The sequence below is a fragment of the Cuculus canorus genome, chromosome 5, assembly GCF_017976375.1.
Source record: "Cuculus canorus isolate bCucCan1 chromosome 5, bCucCan1.pri, whole genome shotgun sequence".
Taxonomy (NCBI): Eukaryota; Metazoa; Chordata; class Aves; order Cuculiformes; family Cuculidae; genus Cuculus; species Cuculus canorus.
In genome coordinates, this window is record NC_071405.1 from 25,537,460 (window position 1) to 25,559,572 (window position 22,113).

At 36.9% G+C, this 22,113-nt stretch overlaps 1 protein-coding gene across 5 annotated transcripts in view; it reads right to left on the reverse strand.

Moving 5' to 3' along the window:
• DICER1 (dicer 1, ribonuclease III) overlaps window positions 1–22,113 on the reverse strand; it is a 62,311-nt gene that overhangs the window by 19,848 nt on the left and 20,350 nt on the right. For 3 of the 5 annotated variants that reach the window (XM_054068024.1, XM_054068025.1, XM_054068026.1), the window contains exons 4-16: window positions 19,007–19,199; window positions 17,982–18,144; window positions 17,410–17,540; window positions 17,171–17,305; window positions 16,184–16,344; window positions 14,618–14,786; window positions 10,070–10,542; window positions 6,096–6,228; window positions 5,031–5,273; window positions 4,781–4,935; window positions 3,339–3,471; window positions 2,779–2,854; window positions 1,477–1,616 (exon numbers count right to left, since the gene is read on the reverse strand). In XM_054068024.1, coding sequence (XP_053923999.1) covers window positions 1,477–1,616; window positions 2,779–2,854; window positions 3,339–3,471; window positions 4,781–4,935; window positions 5,031–5,273; window positions 6,096–6,228; window positions 10,070–10,542; window positions 14,618–14,786; window positions 16,184–16,344; window positions 17,171–17,305; window positions 17,410–17,540; window positions 17,982–18,144; window positions 19,007–19,150 — 2,256 coding nt within the window. In that variant the 5' untranslated portion in view covers window positions 19,151–19,199. Of the gene's footprint in view, window positions 1–1,476; window positions 1,617–2,778; window positions 2,855–3,338; window positions 3,472–3,573; window positions 3,845–4,780; window positions 4,936–5,030; window positions 5,274–6,095; window positions 6,229–8,449; window positions 10,543–14,617; window positions 14,787–16,183; window positions 16,345–17,170; window positions 17,306–17,409; window positions 17,541–17,981; window positions 18,145–19,006; window positions 19,200–22,113 lie in introns of those variants that run through there. The other 2 variants (XM_054068027.1, XM_054068028.1) reach the window with 2 other exon arrangements.

A 22,113-nucleotide genomic window follows, 5' to 3' on the forward strand; every position in this document is an offset into this window, starting at 1 on the left:
TAATAACTATATTAAGCCCAAGAGGATCTTGTAAACCTTAAACGTTTGCCAAAGCTTCTTTTCCAGATGTGAAAAGTTGGGACAAAAGCAAGGGAAAGTATTCTTGGATTCTGTACCAAGAAAGAAAAGCAAAAACAAACAAAAAAAACCCACTCCAAAAAACACCAAGAAAAAATAATGCGTCACTTTACAAATCAACTCCTCTGAATGAGAGATACCACAACTGTGCATTTGATGAGTCACCCCTATTTCAAAAATCACTAATGAGGTAAGAGGACTGAGAAGGTGCTTGCAACAAGAAGCACCAAGTAATGCTGTGCAAAGATTCTAACTGTGAGGTTTTACAAGAAAAAAGTATTCTCTTCTGTCATTCCCTCTGTAATATACTCCGTGATCCCATGGTATCCTTTCCTAAGCTTCCCTAATGACCAATTATTTAAGCCATTAATAAAATTGGGATGTGGAGGATGCCAAGAGTGGAATAACTTAAGGGCTATCACCATAACTGAAGGCTCCACATGAACATCCAATACAGCATTGTAACGTAGCTCTGTGAGTGTACATGCTGACATTCCTACGTGTGACCAAGGGCTATCAGTTTCTTCAAGAAAGGTAAAGATTATCAGAAGCTACTATGCAATCTATTTCAAACAAATTAACTGTCCTATTCAAAGGACCACAGGCAGAACCTAAAATTGCAGGGGAAAAAGGAAGGTTCTGGAGTAGTTTCAAAACATTATGTCAAACTTTCTTTTCTCCATTCACTCTTTATTTTAAAGTATTTAACATTTCCCCAAAAATACTATCTAACAAGTCTACCAACAGATGTGTCTGAAACCTATTGTAACACATCTATGGATGTGTTTACTCTATTACTTAATGCAGAGCTACACTAAGTATCTTATATTTAATATGCTAAAGGAGGGCACATATTTGGAACTGTTTTTAAAAGCGAAAAAAAGGTATACTTATTTGATACTCTAAGATTTACACCAAAAACTAAAAAATTCTGTGTTCGACCTACAAAGTCACCGAACTAAACCAAGCATGTAAAAAAAGTTCTTTGTTTAGCGCCTGACAGACAACTTTGCCTCTGTGAGCAACTCCTTTAATCTTCAATTATTTGTCTAGAAAGTCAGTAATTCTTCCTTGGCAATTTTGTCTTCTTATTAATACACAAAATCATAGAATGGTTTGGGTTGGGAGGGACCTTGAAGATTATCTAGTTCTAACCCCATTGCTATGGCAGGGACACCTTCCACTTGATCAGGTTCCTCAAAGCCTCACCCAACCTGGCCTTGAACACCTCCAGGGATGGGGCGTCCACAATTTCTCTGGACAACCTGTTCCAGTGCCTCACCACCCTCACAGTAGAAAATTTCTTCCCAGTATCTAATCTAACTCAACTCTTTCAGCTTAAAACCTACACCCCTCATCATTTAATCAGAGATGCGTACAGCAGTGAGTGATACTAACAGCTTTAGGATAGCACTGTCTTCGCTTCGTAGAGCCTGGCCTTCCTGGAACACTGGTTTCTTCTTCATCATGTAAATCAAGCTCCTCCTCATATTTAACCGTTTCTTTACCAACTGGCATCAAATGATCATCGAGTTCACCTGAATATTATGAGAGTATAAAGAAATAGCATTATGAACATCAAATCTTGGTTCCTTCAGTAGATGTGACTGCTCTTGAAAATACCTGTTTTCAAAATACATTTACTATTGCAAGGCTCCAAAAGTGTAACTGAGGAAAGAGTGATAAAGGTTGAATTTTTGGTAAAAATACTTATTTAAAATAAAAATCTCTGAAATTTTAATGCAAAAAAATTAGTTGTGTAATGAAAATATCAAAGCAAAGTAAACTCTCTTGCCCATAAAAAACAACCAGCAACTGAAATACTCATTAAAAAAAAAAATCATTCATATGGAGTTATGCCAACAAAGATAGAACAGTTATATTTTTTTATCATTCTAAAAAGGGAATTACTGTTGCTGATTGTGCACTCTCAACACTGACTTAAGCCATCTCAGTGTTATTCTTGGATACATTTATTGGTAGGAATCCAGGAATCAGAAGGTTTAACTGAGAAAAAAAATATGCAAACCTAAGACCTACAATTTTTTTTTGCTTAAAAGATACATACATACTTCTTTACTTCATCAAAGCACCCATAACATGGAATTATCTTTAAAACATTCCACAATAAAGAATATGGTTCATTATACTTTATATATAGACATTATACTTTATATATAGACATTATATTATATATATAGACACAGGAGCTGAAATAATCCTGCAATATTCTATTTTTGGAACATGACTTATGATACAACAGAGACTACAATAAATTTAGGGCTGTGCATTTTATGTTTTAATTTGTTACAATTAATTTTAAAAAAACAAGTTATTTTTTGGCTGCAGGTTGTAGTCCCTGACCTACAACTTAAATCTTCTAGAGAACAAAACTCTCTTCCCCTTTAATAAGTATATTCAACGTCAAAATCTGTGTTTTGTATTAATGTTGCATTTGCTATTTAAGACAAACTATGTAAAATAACCAGATTGATTCTCCTGGAAAATTAAACTTTAGCTTACAAGATGTAAGCTAAATTAGTAAGTACATGATCATATGACAAAACAAGGCAAGAAAAAGGAAGCTATAGTAGATGGCTATAGCAGAAATGCATGTACATGTACATCATCTGTACCGTGTTCAATTTCTCAATTATAAAATATTCTTTACCAAACAGGTGTTGCTTTTCCAGTTCTTACCAATTTTGTGCAGTTTTTCACAGCAAATAAGAGCTACAACTCTCTCAGCCAGTCTTGCACAACTCATCGGAGGACCCTACAGACATTTAAATATTTTTTTTAAACTTCAGTTGATTAGCACATTACTTATCATGCATGTTACATGCAATTACTTTCATTTAACAAAAATGTACTAGACAAGCAAAGCTTTGTAAAAAAATTACATTGATGACAGTTTTGTGAAGATATTCAGGCTTATGTTGTTTTTCCAGAGAAGGCAAAATTACAAGTTTTTGAACTTAACGTACTGTTGATCAAAACCATTAAGTGATGTTTTCCTACAAATGACACATAAATGTGTGAAATAACAAGGTACTTTAAGCATATCTAAAGATTTTTGCTTTTGGAATAAACAGTAGCTGCTGAAAAATAGATTATAACAACCAGGATCTAAATACAGTTACAGAGAACAATACAGGAAAAGAAAAATCATGTGACTTTCACAAACTTCTAGAAATACTACAGGCACATCTATACCAACACATTCGCTTTTCCATGTTTTTCTCTCCCCAGATACCTACAACAATTGAAGCTCGAAGAGGTGAGTTGATTGGCAGGTAGAGAGTAGAGTAAAATGTATGATCAGGTAGTTCTCGGGTTTTACACTTGGGAGCTAGGTGTGTAAATGGATCACTCGGTAATCTAGCGCAGTACCTATGTCAACAAAACATTTTACAAATCATCAAAACCTGCAAACTGAAACCTGAACACATTTCAGTGGAATCTTGCCTTACCAGTGTAAACACTACACAGACAACTTCAGGCCATACTGAGCACTGCTGACCCATATTCAACTACCTGCCGAGCAGAAAACCTCCAGGTCCCTTAATAAAAACCTAGTCTCCAGCAAGTTGGTTGGTTCCAAGGTTGTAGTGATGCACAAGAGTACCCGATCTCAGGTACCAGCGTTTGCATTTGTCTTTGTTTGATCTCCTGAGTTTACTGCTGTCTTGTTCTTCCTATTTGTCATGGTTCCTCTCTGAATGGTAGCCATACCTTCACTGCACTCACGTCCTCCTCTCTCGACCTGATGTTAAACACAAATGTGTTGAAATAAACTGTACTGGACCCCCTAGGGGACCATGAGTAATGCTACACACAACCAGCTGCCAGTCAGCCTTAGAACTGTCTACCGTTACATCCTCTGAATCTGACTGTTTTGTGAGGTTTTATTTACCAGGCAGTTCATGGAAATGGTCTGCAACTCAAGAATTTGGCTACTATGATACTATAGCGATTGCAATTTACTCAAGTAAATGACATTCACTGCTTTTCCCCTGATTGTAAAGTCAATCACTTCATCGTACAGGAGAGACTACAAGGTTGGTCAGGCAAAACCAGCCCTCAGTCAAACTGCTGGCTGCTGCCAACCCCCTTTTTCTTTACGTGCCTGGGAACAGCTTCCATTAGACCACTATATTCCATTTGACTAAGGTAAAATTGACCAGTCTATAGTTTCCTGGATCTTCTTCCTTGTCCTAAGATTTACCTTTTCTTGTCAATGAAGATCTCTACTAATTGCCATGGACTTACAAAGACGATATTTAGCAAGCTCCCTTGAAAGCATACCATCTTGTCTTGGGGATTTGTATTATGCTTACTTTTAAACAAAGAATAGGTTGCTATTACAAATGTGGATGTTAGAACTGAAAGATTCGTTTATAGTTTTAACAACTCCCCCATCTTACTACCCATTTTGAAACTGAATGTTTTCAGGGCAGCTTTTAATTAATCAGGAATCAGTATAGCTAAATTTATTATCAGAGCTAGAACCTCCACAGGATAAAGAGACAAAATGCAAATTAACCCTTCATATCACTATCAACACTTTCTTGAGGAAAGAACACCCTGTCAAGATTCCTAAGAGGAAACGTCTACAATACCCCAGCCTATGCTTCCATATTGCAGATTCAGAAACTTTTTATTCAAAGACAAGGAGTAAAGAAATAAATGTGCTTCTTACCTATTTATGTGCCCAATAGCAGTGTTAATGGTGACTCTGGGACTGTTCTCATCTGGCCTCAACACATAGGGTGGAAATATATCATCATCATCAACAATGGGTTCAGTTTCAGTTTCATTGGTATCAACAGATTTTGAGCATTTGTTTCTGAGGATCTTAACATTTCAAGAACAGAACATGATGAGATATTTTCCCCTTAAAAAAACTCAATAAGTTTAATCAAACCAGGTACATTCCTTTGACATCATACCTTCTCAATTGCTTTGTATGTCTTAAGATCTTCTTCAAAACTTTTGATTTTGTCTGTATCTGCTAACATGATGTAATTGGAAATTGGTGCTCGAGCTCTTCCTTTTGACTGCACATAGGAACGGTATTCTGTGGGCAAATCAAAACGCACCACCAAGTTGCATTTTGGTATGTCAACACCCTCTTCTACAATACTAGTAGCAATAAGCAGGTTGGTCTCATGTGCTCGAAATTTTCTAAGAACCTGCAAAAGTAATAAAGACAAAGTTGATAGGTTAGTCTGAGACCTGTTTCCATCCTCAGATTCATGAAAAGCCAATAAAAACAAGGAGAGCACACCAAAAACTTACCTTAAATATGCAGATATAAAAATAATACAAAAACATATTTTCAGAAACACAGCAAGACTATTTATCAGAACAGGCACACTGCTAGGAATAAAATGTGGTATGTGGAATTACATGAATTCAAGAAGCTATTACAACCACTAGCAATGGACAGGATGCCATCCATTTATTTACAGTTTTTCAGCTATAGTACAGAAAAAAAAAATTTGCTTTCAAGACAGCATCTTTTCCAATGATTTCCGAGACTGAAACATCCTCAAGAAGGGAAGCACGTTCTAGAGATCGTACTTCTAATATTTATATGATTTGCCAAACAATACTAGGGAAAGGTTTGGGGGGAAGAATAGGACAACCTAGCTGGGTGTGAAGGAAAAATGCTTTCAAAATACTTCACACGCTTTAAGCAAGGTAAAAATCATGATATTTAAATGCAGAAAAATTAGATGGTTGGTGATCCGACTAGACACAAATATGATTTAATATGAAATTTTAATTTATGTAATGTGACATAGCAACGTCTCTAAACATTGGTTGTTCTTTTTTTTATTATGAAGAACATCTGTATCTCCAATAAGTATGCATATTTGATAAACCAGTGGTATTCCCTGAACTTCTAATAACTGTGCTCCAGACTCTGCCCATTGGTTTGTTTTGTTTTTAAAGGCACAAATACTAAAAGGAAAGCAAAATGTTCTGTTAGTTTCAAATATTTAAGTTACCTCTTCCTGTTTTCTGAATTCTACTTCCATCTGCTTGTTCCGAGGCTGGTTCTTGCCAATGCCATGTCCAGTTATAAAATTGCTACTGATATAAGCCAGTTCTGGATCTTGCTTGCCAGCTTCTTTTATCAACCTAAAAAATATTGCATGTGTTTTTAGAAGTCACACAACCCAGAAAATGGAAGATAATCTTTTGTTTGCAAAACCTACATGAAAAGAAAGAAATAAAAGTGTTGCAATCAAGCCACATTAAACCAGAAATGGATTAAAAACACTAGTTCCTTCGAAACCCCTGAAAGGCTAATACACAACAGACTGCATAGATACACAGCAGGAGTGTGCATGGATGGCATGCATTTCACACCTATCATGGCAAAATCAGCTATTTTTAAACCAATCCATTACTCTAAGGCTCTCTGTTGTTAAGGCATCCTACTCACAACTACTTTAGTTAATCTTATTTTCTGTAAATGATGACCGATTTCAACAAAAACACCTGTAACTGCTCACTCAAGAAAGCACTCTTCCTCAATATGGGGTGTTAATTTTTAGGTTAAATTATAGATTGTTATTCTCTCTAATATTAAAACATGTATTCTGTTCAGGTATACTAATGACAAAATTTTGACCTGTTTTCTAAAGAGCAGTGCTCAGCCTACACAGTGAGTCACTTAACCATCTTTGAAGTTAACCCAAAAATATGTACAATCACAGGATTGAATCCAATTCTTTAAAAGTGAAGTGAGGATCATCCATGCTCTCAGTTTACTCCTTCTTTGGACTACAGAAGCAGAGAAGGCTGGCTTTTGCAGTGCTTTCATTTTACAGACAACATAGAAGAGCGCTCATATAACTAATGTGCTAAATCTAGAACTGAGCATTCATGGATTTAAAAAATACCACACTGTAATGAAAGTAATTATGCTGTGGTGTCCCTAGTTGATCTGTTTTCTGCATGGACAGAATCTGGAATTTCCAACTGTAACAAGTTTTTGAGCAGCAGAACCAATAAAAATCAAAGGATCATATACCAAAAAAATTACATCCCTTGCGTATCTCACTATAGCCATCCCAGTACTGCTTTGCTCATAGCACATCCATCACACCCATTATCAGGTGCTCCTCATATCCAAAGGACAGTCTGCCTTTATATACCTCCAACAGTAATTCAAACCTTCTGCAATGACATCTTTGGCAGCTCTCCCTTATGTACAAGACGATTTTTATGCCAGTCCCCAGCTCTATGTCTATCACCTGCCCAGAAAGCTGCTGTCAAACCAGATGGAAAATGGCAAAGTTCTCACTGCCCCTTCTACCCCTGGAAAACTACTTAAGTCTCTTCCCCTTACGTGGTCACTATTTTAAACAAGATTTATAGGAACATAAAACACCTTGAAAACTTCCTTCCTTTGCAACTGTTAAAACTGGAATGGACAGGAAATAATAGGTAAGAGAATGAAGGAGTTAGAAATAGCTTGGTATCCTTAGAGAGACACACTAGAAGGATCCTCCTGTACTAAAATGCACATTTTTGTATCTACTCTAGGCTCAGACATACTAAGAAAGTATGGGTTAATAACTGGACAAAAAACTTAATTCTTTTTTTTTTTTAAGTTCTTTTTCCACATGGCATTTCTGTCAAGTCATACATAGCTTAGCTTGATTACCTACTAAGCATATCAAACATTCTTACTGTATCTCATTTACTATAGAGCTGGACAATTAAAAAATATCTGAATAAACATTTCACTGTGCACATCTTTGGGAAGCTCTTAAGAAACAATCAAGACTTCAGAATAGTGGTTAAAAAATATTATTAGTGGTAGGTAACTGGTGGTGTTTTTCAAATAGGTACCAAAACTCCTGCTTTCAGACTCCTTTCTAAGGCAGTGAAGATGCACCACAATGAAAATAGAAGCTGGGATTTAGAAATTTTTTTATCTTCTGAGAACTTATAGGAACCAGAATTCAACTGCATATACCAAATAAGACAGTAAGTAAATCACTTCATCAGTGTGTGTAATAATAATCAAAGAACAAACTAGGGTTCGCGTTTTTCTTCATTTTTTTTCTAACTTGTAGTGTTTACAATATGCACAGTGGCTGTTGCTACAGATCTCTAAAGAGGTCAGCTGTAATTTCTGCATCAAAGAAAGTTCCCTTTTCTACCTACCTTTTTCTCTCAGAAAGTACAACACTACCATGAATTTTGCCTTTCCTCAGTCATCAAGACCTATAGATTTCATCAGAAAGGACTCTAGTACCTAAATATTACCGTAATAAATATGAAAAAAATTATATTTCTGCTTTAACTTAATTCTGTTTAATGATCCATACCAGATTACTGGAAGCTCAAGTGGTTTTGATACAGTAATTCAAACGCTCATCACTTCCTTATTCAGGAGATAGTCTTTCCACCTGTATATACAGCATAAGTACAGCCACAGTCAGCAGAGGCCCTTGAGCCGAATCTACTCAAATGAAGTAAACCTAGAGCGAGGTTCTCCATTGAAGGCTTCCAGTCTTAATTCCCACAGCTCAGGTCTGCTGATCAGGTATTTTGAGATCAGGTGTGTAATATGAGGTAAAGGAGCATTTTGAGAGTCTGCTATCTAGCTTTCAAAGTGGATAAAAAGTTCCTATAGTTTTATTTCTGTCTGAAAATAACCTGTACCAAAGGTGCCTAAAGATTAAAAGGTAGAGGAATCTGGTTACCTATTTAGTTACCATATGCTGTCAGATTCAACAGCAGTTAAGATATAGTATAGTGCATAAATCAGTCTATAAGAACACACAGTGGAAAAAGTATAAATTAAGTATAATTTAAAACACATTCATAAGAGAGAAAAAAAATATTCACAATTCTGTTCACTCCCTGTAGGACAATGAAATACTCAGCTCAGCAAAAGTTTACAAGAATCTGTTAATGTTATTTCTTCAGGAGTTATTAATAGAACACGTCCATCTCACCCAATGGCTTAGTCTGCCACATACTGCATATTTATGTAAACATTTAAAAAATGCAAAACAGGCAAAGAAAAAAAATTAAGTGCACCAAAAAAATGACATAGGCAAGCCTGTAGATCGAAGAAAATATTATGCACTCAAACTATTAACTCGGGCAAAAACATAACAACAGAAGAGTCACATTCATAGATATCCAGAATGCAATAAACAAACTACACAGGGCATCTAGCACACTATCAAAAAAACCCCAAATCAAAATAGATGAATAAATCAGATGTCATTCATCGTTTGCAGCAACCAGCATTTAACAAATAAGTATTCTGTATAACCAACACGGATCGCATTCAGGAATAAGAACTGATAAGAAACGAGAGCATTGCAAAGTATATCTTGGCAAATATTCCAGGGTTCATATTTTTCTTGGTGAAGAACGTAAGAAAGTGCTTAGTGTTTGACTGAATAGGAGTTTTATAAACACCAACTGTTAAAGCAGCACCGGTAAATCTGAGGAGAGATTTGTGCAAGGGCAAATCTGATTTTCTGTGGACTTGGATCATATAATATTGTAATTTAGTAAGGTAATGGTAAATTTTCCAGAAGTATTGCATTCAGTAAGAGAAGTTTCCACCATCCATTCCAAATATAAATTTAAAGATTAAGACAAATCAGTATATGGCTATTTTACAGGTTAAGTACAGTATTTCACATTTTGACTTCTAAAGAAATCACATTACAAACCTGGGTCAAAAGAAGCCCTTGAGTACAATTTTGAAAGACCTGCTTTTCCCACCCACCTCAGATACACAGAGCCAGAGTTACTAGTCTTCTGTTATTCTTTATACAGATCCAGTATGATCTCTTAAAGCAACTTTATAAAACAAGAGTTCTGAAAATAAGACAATCTCCCTATGTATTTATAACATTACCATCTGTGTACTGGCAGTTAGTCTGGCTTTTTATCTTTTTTTTAAATGATTTTTTTTCTTGTTTCAAATAAAAAGCTTTACCTATTTAGAACAACTGCTGTGTATCTTCTTTCCACAAAAATAATTCCACATAATATATTAGTAAAGGGAGATGGGAAATTAGTCTCTGGCTTCTCTTTTTCCTCAATTTCTTCATCTTCATCATCATCTTCAGAATCACTCCAAGACACATAATTATCCTGATTCCTATTGTTATACCATTCAACACTTTCAAACTGCTGCCGTTCATATGGTTTGTATTTGCGCAAGATTTCAAGCAGCTTTATTACTTTTGGGGTTACAAATTTCAGGTCAAGTGAGGCAGGCGAGAAGTGTTCTTCACAGAGTGCATGTATTTTCCTTAGGAAAGTGTCTGTAAACAATAAAAATTTCCTGTGCAGCTCCTCTTGTTCATGTTTGATATACTTCTGTAGCTCTCTCACCATCATTCCAGCTACCTTATCTGCACACCAGGGTCCCAGAACCACCAACACAGCTCGACAGTCTGACAGTACCTACAAGAAATTAATTCAAATATCAGTTCAAAGAGTACATTCACAAACTACTCATTTAAGACTGGGATCTTGTTTCTCATATAGCAAAATCTTTGTAAGGATTATGACAACTGTTCTATTATAAAAGTATGTGGAAGTCTGCTTTTTTATTTAGATTACCTTGGGAACGCTGGTGTTTCTACAATTTCCCCTTCCTCCCTAAATGACTACAACTAAACTTTCAATTTTGTATATTTCTGAATCTCAAAAAAAACAATTTTAAAGAGTATTTTATAGTTTTGTGCAACTGTAATTTGAAATTTATCTTAAGATAATTATGCTAAAAAGCAGATTACTTCTTGAGGCAGCTACATAAACAAAGCAGAAATTATTATCCTTTATATTTAACATAACTAATACTGGGCATTTTTACTTTATTTGTTACTAATACTTGCCAGGGTTTCAAAAGTACCTAGCCAGAAAGTTGTACAGGGGCCTTAGAGTAATCTTAGCAAGTCTAGCCTCAAAAGAAAAAAGCAAGGCTTTGTATGCATGGGTGGAACAAGAAAAACGGTGCAAACTATACTCTACTCGGACTATGGCATAGGCACTTGAATACCATCAATATCTTATCTGATGGCATGTTGTTTCCTGCTCAAGAGTCAAGCAATAAACTAGGAATCCAGAAAGGGGGTACACTTACAATACTATTAAGATGACTCATTATATGGATGTACTATGACAGAACTATAACAGTCAGGATGATACAGTTTTCAGTCGCTGCTTTAATTTCTCTAATCAGGCTATCATCCTCCTTACAGTATCCCCTCTGAAGTCTGTTAGCTGTAAGACTTAAAGGCAAAGTTTATCAAAACCAATTGTAACTGCGCACAGAGGCTTGATGGTCTCCAGTGCCAAGATCAAAGGCACCTCAGGCTGAAAGCTGGTTTCTTCCTCTCACTATGGGTGCCTCCATCTTCTTAGAGAGCTACTGGATCAGAAAACAAGCACAGAGGGCTATGTGTTCTAGCAGTACAGCAGTTAATCCACTCTTCTGGCCTATGCAAATCCTGGGGATGAACACTGGCAGCATTCTTTACATATTTTAGCCTTTTACATTTTAAGTTTCACACAAAAGTAACTAGGACTTCCTTTCCCCACGCAGCAGTGTGGGCTGCCTTATGCATCATTCTTCCTTCTGGCCCAAATAATCTTCTTCTGGACAGCATCAGAGTGCTGGGTTTCTAAGAATGTTAATGGAAACCGGAATACTTTGGGCTGAAGAAACCTGACTCAGTACTGACTTCATGTTAAATAAGGACTTACATACCTATACAGTTGTACCTCAGGAGGCAGTTTCAAACCACGAAGCCCAAGAGGTAAAAAAAAGCCCCTGCATGTGATAAATCCCTGCTCTATACACTGTGCCTTCTGGACTCACTCTGCCATCTTGCATAACAGCACAGGGACAAACTCACAGAAAGGCAGGGTAAGGTTGAGGTTCGAATTCTATTCCAGCAAGGCGTAGATCTACGGCTGGAATTTTTGCCCAAATTCTTACTTTATTCATCTTTTAATATACCTGGGTACAGTTTTTCCAAATACTTCCTGAGGCATTATTTCTTCTTCTGTACTGAATTATTCAATGGTCACGGAAGATCATGAAGGTGTGTAAAGACCAACTACAATTCTTTCTTTGCCTTTAACATTTTGCCTGAAGATTGCCCATTTGCGTGCTTTGTGGCGCCAGCTTGCCTGTGGTGCCAGGTTCAGCAGAGGGGCAGTGCAGGAGTGGGTACTGCTCTCCCTGCTTGGTTGAGCTCGGGACCCGGAGCAGGCTGCCGCAGGGATAGGTAGGCTGCAGCAGCGGGGACTGCTCCACCCCTCACCTTCCTCCACCCACCGGACTGCCCAGGCCGGACCGTCCCAATAGACACATGGCAAGACCACCCCAACGCATGCTGATGGTGGTCAGACAGGCCTTATAAAAAGAACCCACAAGGAACCAAGCAGTGGCTCTCTCACTCCCATGCTCTCATGCTCTGTCTCAACCATCACTTCGATCAGACCAGTCTGGACCACTAGAAGAAGCCACTGCTGCAACGACCACATGTTCCTGAGAACCATTGCTGCCATGAATGTGGTGGTTTCTTTCCTTCCCCTTTTCTCTCTTTCTCTCCGTTTCCCTCCTGTTCCCTTATGGTGCACATGCCAGGTCGGATCCAAGTGGCCTGGGTTGTGTTCGGGGATCAGGTTGTGATCCAAACAGGTTGGGATTCATTTCTGTAACTTTGGGAAGTTGCACCCCCATGTCCTGGCTGTGCACCCCAGTATTTTGATCTGTTTACCAGCCCCCTCAGGCTGAGAAAACTAGTGGAGCTACCTTTAGCAGAGTTGAGCCACAAAGCAGCCAGTGGGCTTATTTCAGATGGCTCACAGAAAACACATGGGGATTTATCAGCTACTTTTCCACCCGGCAAATCTAGATACTGCCCAGGACAGCCTGTCCTGATGAGCCTCCCACATTTTGAGAGGCACCCCTTATTTTAAAAAATGACACTTAATCTGTATGCATTGGTAGCCACCAATGCCCATGTAAAGGAGAATAAGATAAATACACACTGGATTGTTCCTTCTTTTAAAATTGGTCCTATCTTGGACCAAGTTATCTTTTTCTTTCTTTTTATTAGGAAAAACTCAACCAAACCAGAAAAAAACTCAGTGATCAACCATGGAGCCACATGGACCAAGAACATGCCCTGACACGCCCTGCTAAAACCTCTGCTAATAAAGATGGACTAAGACAAAATCAACAGTTGTGGGAAAAAGTGTTTGATATGATTAACGTGGATACCTGTATTGCGATTTATTTAGTTAGATTTTGCCAGAACTGTTGATTTTGGTTTTGTGTTTAGTATGACTAATGTGGCTACTTTTCACTATACCTGTATTGAGATAGGCTGATTAACTGATTGGCTTATTTATTTATTGTCAGAATTGCTGATTTTGTGTTTGTATTCAACATGATTAAGGTGCCTACTTTCACTATACTATTTCACTATTAGAGATTTTGGGTTTCCCCAAGTTGAATATTTCTTTTCGTAAAGAAGTTGCACCTTTCTCCGTTAATATTCTCTGTTAATGCTATTATTACTCCTCAGGAAGAGAGATCTAGACCCACCGATCTCAACTGGGACCAAGAAAGTGATGGTCAAGGATACTCTTGAGGATGTCATCATCAGTGTTTTGTGAGTTCTGGCCTTGGGATCCAAAATTCTATCCTTTGGAGAAACCAGATTACTATGAGGCTTTATACATAACTCAAGTTTCCTAACGCTCTGGATTTAAGCCCCCTAAATTTATCTGAGCCAGTGGGATTTGGTTACAAAATTGAACTGTAAAATTTTTGGGAAAATAAGTGGCACCCCTAGGAGTGCTCCAAAATTATTATTGTTTGTGGGTTATGCATTAAGATTAGAGTTGTTTATTTACCATTGGTAATCTAAGGGATAGAAAATCAAGGATAAGAGCTATAGTTTTGACCCTATTTGCTAAAATGTTATACTCGTACTGGTTTGTTTGGATATTGTTATATTAATTCTGATCCCTGTATAATCACACACGCCATCCTGGTCGTCTGTTCCTTTTCTCTCTTTTCCCCATATTTCTTCCTCTATCAGGTGTATCCCGATGCCAAACTCCTCGAGTCTTTTGACTGAGCAAGTCATTAAAGGGCTAGGCGTGATTTAGCATCTCGTTGATCTAGGAAAATACTCTCTGTCTTTCAGGGGTGTCAAATTCTTGACTTCAGAAATAAGAACACACAACATCAGGGTGCAGAATTATTTTACTAACTCAAGCAAATTTGAGTACACGATTCTCAAACCAAATGAGCTTCTAATCAACAGTTGACTTTCAAGCTTTTCCCCAGTTATGGAAAGATCTGCACTGTAACAAGTACAAAAATCAGAAGTCTTTTTGCTTAAATACTCCAGGCTGGCTAGCTTAGAAAGTTTCAGTAATGTGATACACATGGCAAAGAAACAGTAGTATGATTTCTATTCCTTGGCTTTTTCACATAGCTTAATGTCCTTACCTGCTTAGAAATTAATGTAGAATCTCTTTCTTTTGAATGTACAGATATGTTGCAGTCATTTAGAAAAGTAAGTGCTTCATCCAACTCCTTTAATAATCTTCCGTACAAACCACTTTTGTCAGTATATGGTCCACAGTCTACAACAATCTCACATGGCTGAGAAGTATATCTTAAATGAAGGGAAAGATCAAGTTAAACGTAGTTTCTGAAAGTCAGAGCTATTTCAGCCTGATAAGGTTATACAGCAAATAACAGCAACATGGAGTCTGCTCAAGCATGTTTCTTTCCCCACACTGAATTAACAATGACGAGTAGTAACAGTTAAATACTCCAAAGTAAATACCCTCCACCACCCCAAACACTACATTAACCAATTCTAAAAAACTGTTCTATCTACTACATTTCCTAAAAGGAGGCTAACATCACTGTCTTCTTTTCAAATATTGGACAACTTAAGACAAAGTAATTTAAATTTATTTGACTAACATCTTTACTTTTGGTATTCTGAAGTATACTCTTCTGATACGCCAAACAAATACAAACCCGATAATGTAAATTCAGATTATATATAAACACTTCCACAAGTGAAGTAATTACTGTTCTTGAACGGCAGAGCTATGAGTGACAAATTCTTAAAAGTAAATGGTGCAACCAAGTCCAGAAAAATGCATTTCAAAAAAACATACCAACAAAACACCCGTTCCACGGAATAACTTTTGCCTTTGTCTGAAACTTAGTTCATACATCACAGTAAAGCTGGAGCAAGAAAACATGCTACATATGAATTATTTCACACTAATTGTCCTCTACAACAAATTACCACATTATCACCACCTTTATTTTTAAACCACATCCACAGGATTCTACGTTCTATAAGAACATAGAGGAAAACACTCACTTGCTCCACTACTTAAATATTGATTTTAATACTTTCTCATCTTCGTCTGTCTTTCATCATACTCTAAACCCAGGCTACTCATTAAAAAAAAAAAAAGAAAAAAAATCATGCAACTATACTGGCATTAAGAACGCTTTGTACTGTGGATGTTGCAACATTTTTCTAAATTAAATAGCAATACTATGGCATATACTAACATAAACCAGTTATTCTCTCAACATAAGACAGCTCATTTCACAAGTTCAGAAATGTGTTTTGGAATGTGAATTTCACAGGTTGGTGATATGCTAGGTTGTTGGTTTTGGTTTGGTTTTTTTTTTTTCAATTAGTTGCCTGGTTGGGATTTTTCATTTGTTCAGTTTGGGGGGATTTTTTTAGTTGTTTTGTTGGGTCTTTTTTGGTTTGTTTAATGGTTATTTTTTTTTTTTTTAACAGCTACAGAAAATATCAAGGCAAATTTGCCTTTCTCTACCATTAAGGTAAGAAGTCCAACACTGGTTACTCAAAAAGCAATTTAACATTCCCTCCCCATCCCAAACAGAAGAAAAGTCATCATATACACATAAACATTTCTAAAATTTAAAAGAGGAAATATTTCTACAAATTTATTCCTCTATCCAAAATAAATAAGCAAGCATCAATTTAACAGCCATAACCGTACAATATACCTGTCTAAGACCACCAAATCAGTTGCGGTTTCAGCATTGCTCTTTAAAATTTTCTCCAGTTTCTGGATCTTCTCCTCTAACTCAGCAGGATCACATTTCCCATTTAAAATGGAAGCTGTTAATCCCAAGATTCGAGGACATGATGGATAATCCTCACAGATCTGTGAGGTAAAAGAGAATAAAATACCTTACAACAGTTATTCTGCAAATCTACCATCAAGCTAGCAGACTGCAAACTTAGATGCTGAGTTTGAAACAAGCATTCCAACAGAAGGTTTTGGAAAAGGAATCAAGATATTTTCTATTCTATTGACTGGAGGTTTAAACTAGAAATTGAATAACATTTAACAGTAATCACCTTTAAATGCAAATACTTATATTGTGGAAAAACACAAAGAAATAAACAGCATTGCACAAAATATCCTTGCCACATCCACAACATATGCATCATTACAACTCCCACACCATGTAAAAAGTAAAGTATCATCTGAAATATAAAAAGACACATGCTCTGGGTTAAACTTTAAGAGAAATTTCGAAAAACACCTATTATACAGGTTTTCCATATTGTGTAAGCCAAATACCACACAGAGACAAGAACATCTCCAAAGAGCCCTACCATCTTTAGAAATCAGTACATTAAAAAATATAAAAATTGATTAGTACATCCCATTCCCAAACTCAAATATTTTATCAATGAATTTACAGAATTTTGCCGATTCCACAAATTTAGGCTCTATTCTCTGTTAATGCCACTTTTTTTTTTTTTAATCCCCACTGTAAAAGAAAAATAGAGTAATTACTACATATCCTGTAATTTCACTTAAGTCTTAATTCATTACAGTCCCAGAACATCCCAAATACAGTTCCACTGATATTTTTCCTTGGTAGCAAAAGCTGCATTAAGTGGTACCCACTTTTGCAGCCCTCCCATCTGGCTCCTCCTCCACAAACAAATATTAGAACAGTCATATAATGAAAACCCACCTTCATAATTTCACGGTACGGGTGATCCTGGATTGCAAGATGGCACTCATCAAACACCAGAAGATTAATATTAGATAGGGATAAATACTCATTTCTCAAAACAGCCAATGCAACATGACATGTCATAACCACAACCTAGATCAAAAGAAAAGTGTCGGTATAAGTAAAGCGCAAGCTTTAACCAAGCCTAATTTATGGTAGGCTCTGCTTATATTTATGATTTGTACTTAATACATTACCTGATGCTTAGAGAATTCCTGATTCCACTTCTCTTTTGTCCATGATTCAGTTATCTCTAGACTTGAATACTCTCCCACTTTAAGATCGGAATGTGTCCTGACAGCTGACACTTGTTGAGCAACTTGATTTGCTTAAGAAAAAATATTAAAAAAATCTCAATGACAAATATTTTTTCATACATTAAGTTTCAAGATATGTGTCATATTACTTAGTATCATATTCCATAACATGATCTTTCGCTTAGACTAATGTTAAAACAGGTGTACATGGCAACTGTCTCCATGTAAAACCACAGCAAAAATATAGATTGGTAACTAAACTGCACTTCAGATTCAATGCCTCAATCTTAAAGCAGGAAAGAGAAAATATCAGATGTAAACTGGTTGTATTAAATGGATTATAAGCAAAAGATAAAAGGTATCACGTTCTTTAATCAGTTTAGCATCTTTGCTGTTGAAGAGTTTATGCAAAGGTTCCTCCCAGCTTTGCTTTCACTCAACTTCTATTAAGGAATATTTCATGGAATATATTAGCAGCATGTTTAGGAACTTAGTACACATTTTCCTCTTACCCGAGTTGACCAAGAACACAGTTCTTTTTCCATTTTTGTTGAAATCTCCCCTGATCTGATAGGACAGCTCTTTAGTGAGTAGTACTGCAATAAAAGTCTTCCCTGAGCCAGTGTTTAAGCAGACTATTGTATTATGATCCAAAGCTGCTTCAAGCAGTTCGACCTAGGTTAAAAAATAACGTTCTTACTGGCAGCAATGCAGTGAAAAAGCTGACAAAAACATAACACATGATAAATAAACTATAGACAAGTCAGTAGTACCTCTAGAGATCTTTCCAGTTCTTTAGTTTACCTTCTAAATCCGAAATCCTTCAGTATCACAATTTGCTGCTATTTTAATAGCTTTTTAGCTATCTTTTTAATAAAGGATTAAGTAACTAGACATGTTATTTCAATGAAGAGGCTAGAGCTTTTAATACTAGCTATATATGTTAAATGAGACAAATAAGCAAGCACATTAGCTCAAAGTTATCTAAGCTTTCCACTAATACTAAGCAAATGCTAGCTTTCAGGCACCTCTACAGCGCAAAGGCAACTGAAGTTCTAGAACTCGGAAACAGTTTCCTTAACAAAAGAAAAAGAGTGCCCTGATAGGGTTTCTGACATTACTCAGAAGCTTTGACCAGTATGTGAACCAAAAATCAAAACGTACCATGCAGGAGGCAAAAGGTCAGAGGGGGAAGGAGACATGATTGTATGCATATAATCCAGACGCAGAGTGTAATGTTTACTACATTTGTCCCCAAAAGCATTTTGCAGAGGACAGAGAATACTCAGCTTAAAAGTTATCCTGCTTGATAGAGCAAAGTGAGATGAGAGAATTGGGGATGCTACAAATGTACAATACAGCTACGCTACAGAAAGAGACACAGTTAACTCCCAACACATGGAGTTGTGAGAGAGAAATGCCTAGACTGCCTGCAACACTGCACATTCTCCAGCTGCTCTGGTTCTTCTCCTATTAAGTTAATGGATTTAACTGTGCTTTTTTTCTGTCATTACTATATTAGTATTATCACTAGCACCTGATATTTTCTTGGCGTGTAAATGTTATCATGAATTGCTTCTTGTTGCCATGGTAGTCCAAAAAATGGACCCATTGGGGAGGAAGCAGGGGTCATGAGCTGCAGTCCTGCCATGCTGAGGGATTGCAAAGCAGGGCTTTTCATTCATTCATCCAGTGTTTCTTTACTTGCATTTTTGTTTCAGCACAGCCTACTACAAAAAGAAAAAGAAACAGTATTAGATATAGTCACAATATAAAGCAAGAAGAGAAAATTTATTCTAAGAACAGAACATTACTTGATTTTACTTGATCCTGCAAGTGCTAAATCTCACACTATTTTCAGTAGAAAACTTTAATTTGAAATACACAGGCACTTTTCCACTTAGAGATGTATGTTTACCAAAAGAATTCAAAAAGAGCTGTACTTCATGGAGCAAAGTTCATTATAGGCTTTTGGATTTACATACACACATTTCAGAATAAAGTTTCATTTATGCTTTGACAAAATCTCACTTAAAATATCTTTAGGAACTTGTTTTTTCTAAAAAACCACATTGTTTTAGCTTTACTCCAAGGAAGAAAAAGAATCCTTTCTTAGAGCATAGGCACAAATATCACATTTTCCATTTGTCTTTCCATCCATAAAGTCCCTATGACCAGTGTCGCGTTTTAACCCCAGCCAGCAACTAGGCACCACAGAGGTGCTCACTTACTCCCTCCAGTGGGATTAGGGAGAGAATTGGAAGAGTAAAAATTAGATAATCTGTGTGTTGAGATATCGTCAGTTTAATAGGTAAAGCAGAAGCTGCACATACACAAGCAAAGCAAAACAGGGAATTCATTCACCACTTCCCACTGGTGGACAGGTGTTCAGCTACCTCCAGGAAAGCAGGGCTCCATTACACCTAGCAGCTACTTGGGAAGATAAATGCCATTGCTCCAAATGTCCCTCCCCTTTCCTTCTCCATCCCACAGCTTTATATGCTGAGCCTGAAGCCATATAGTGTGGAGTATCCCTTTGGTCAGATGGGGTCAGCTGTCTCCCAGCTGTGTTCCCTCCCAACTTCTTGTGCCCCCCCCTTGCCTATTCACCAGTGGGGCTGTGTGAGAAGCAGAAAAGGCTTTGACTCAGTGTAAACGCTGCTTAGCAGTAACTAAAACATCTGTGTGCCACAAACACTAGTACCAGCACAAAGCCAAAACATAGCCCCATAACTAGCTGCTATGAAGAAAATTAACTCTACCCAGCCAAACCCAGCAAAACCCATTGAAGGTTTACATACACACAGGCAACAGGAACTTCAGACTAATCAGTGGGAAAAAAACAGTAACTACACAAGAACCTCAGTACTTTCAAGTCAACAGATTCTGATAAGGCTATCTGCTTATGAAATTGGCAGAAGTATTATAAATAACTGCTGATGACTCTTGTAAGGACTAACAAAGAAAGGGACTCTCATCAGGTTAACTACCAGTTTCTGGCAAGATATTCTAATTGATAAACAAGCTATTCACAACTTGATTTCAATTATAGACTGGAAAACACTTTCCTACTAAGCCTATGAAGTCCTCATCACTGGAGTTTTTTTAAAATGTTTGCTTTCTGTCAGGGATGATGAAGATAAAAAAAACAAAACAAACAAACAACCTCACACAAAACAATCAATTCTACCTTGCCCAGGAAAATGATTAAAACCTGATGATACAGGATAATATTACTTAAGTATAATAAAAACATAACACATCAAATCTAAGAAATTCTGAATATAAACCAAATACACACCCTATTCGACAAAATATTTCCAAAAGCTATTTTTCTTCAAAATTCTGGGATGTTCTATATTCATTTTAGTACCAACCTCAAAATAAGAAATGCATAAAATTGACAATGCTTTCAACTTTAACCATTCATTAGAAACACATGAGAAAAAGCTAATTATCATCTCATTGCATAGAGACATCCTTGCTTTTTTATATCGCAGATAATTTGGTTAAGTTTTCCAAATACACACTAGGGAAGAAAAAAAATGAAAGAAGTATAATTCGTTATGTAATAAAAAGTATAATGGTTATGAGAAATAACTGCTTTGAGACTGCTTTTGACTCCAAGTCTCACCTAAGTAACTTCATTTTCTGCACATTTTTCAGCAGTTTCTCTCTAGAAGTGATAGCACATGGCATTGGTATGCAGAAAGGCCAGTGCTAATACTTATTCCTATGGAGAACAAAGCAATCCTCAAAGCTGGCAAAAAAGGGATGCACCTGCAGGGCAGGGGCAGACAGGACAAGCGACTCCAAACTGACCAGAATATTCCACTCCATATACATCATGCTCTGTATAAAACTGAGAGATCACGAAGGTGTCTCTTCTGCAGTTGCTGATGTCCAGCGAGGACTTCATCTGCCTGGTTGCTCCAGATCCCGGATCCATATGTTGCTGCATCCAGTTCCCAAGTCCATCTCATTCCTAGCCGCTGACCCATCCCCTCATGCCTGCTCTACAGTATTTGTGATGACATATAGTCATCGAGGGGTGGATGTGCAATCTCATATATTTCATACATTTACTACTTTCTAATTATTTTTATCATCATTATTATTATCATTTCATTAAAACTGTAGTTTTTATTTCCAACCCATGAATCTTTTTACTCTCATTTTCCTTTCCCCTTTACAGTGGGGGCACATGGAGGACTGGGAGTCCAGCTGCATGGTTTTAGCTGCTGAAATTGGCCAGGCTGGGGCTAAACCATGACACATACATACGTCCTTTGCTACATGCTTCATGACAGTGATACTAGGTCAACCACTCCACTGCAAGAAGCAAGAGCATTTTTATGCCTACTTATGTATGGTTCCAGCTTGATCTGGAAGAGCTGTGAAACAAAATACAGACTAAATTGCAATTTTGGTTTCTGTTTACCTTGATGAAAGACCTGCCCTAAAGCCTAAACGTCTGAGATCAAAAGCCATTCTCAGAAAAACCTCTGAAGTGCAAAGGAAGACACTCACGCACATTCGAAAATTGAAAAGTAAGCACAAGCAAAATGTTGCCTGCTACTGCTAACCACACCATTTTTACCCTGCCATCTGACCAAAAAAAAAAAAAACCAAGGCATAATTTAG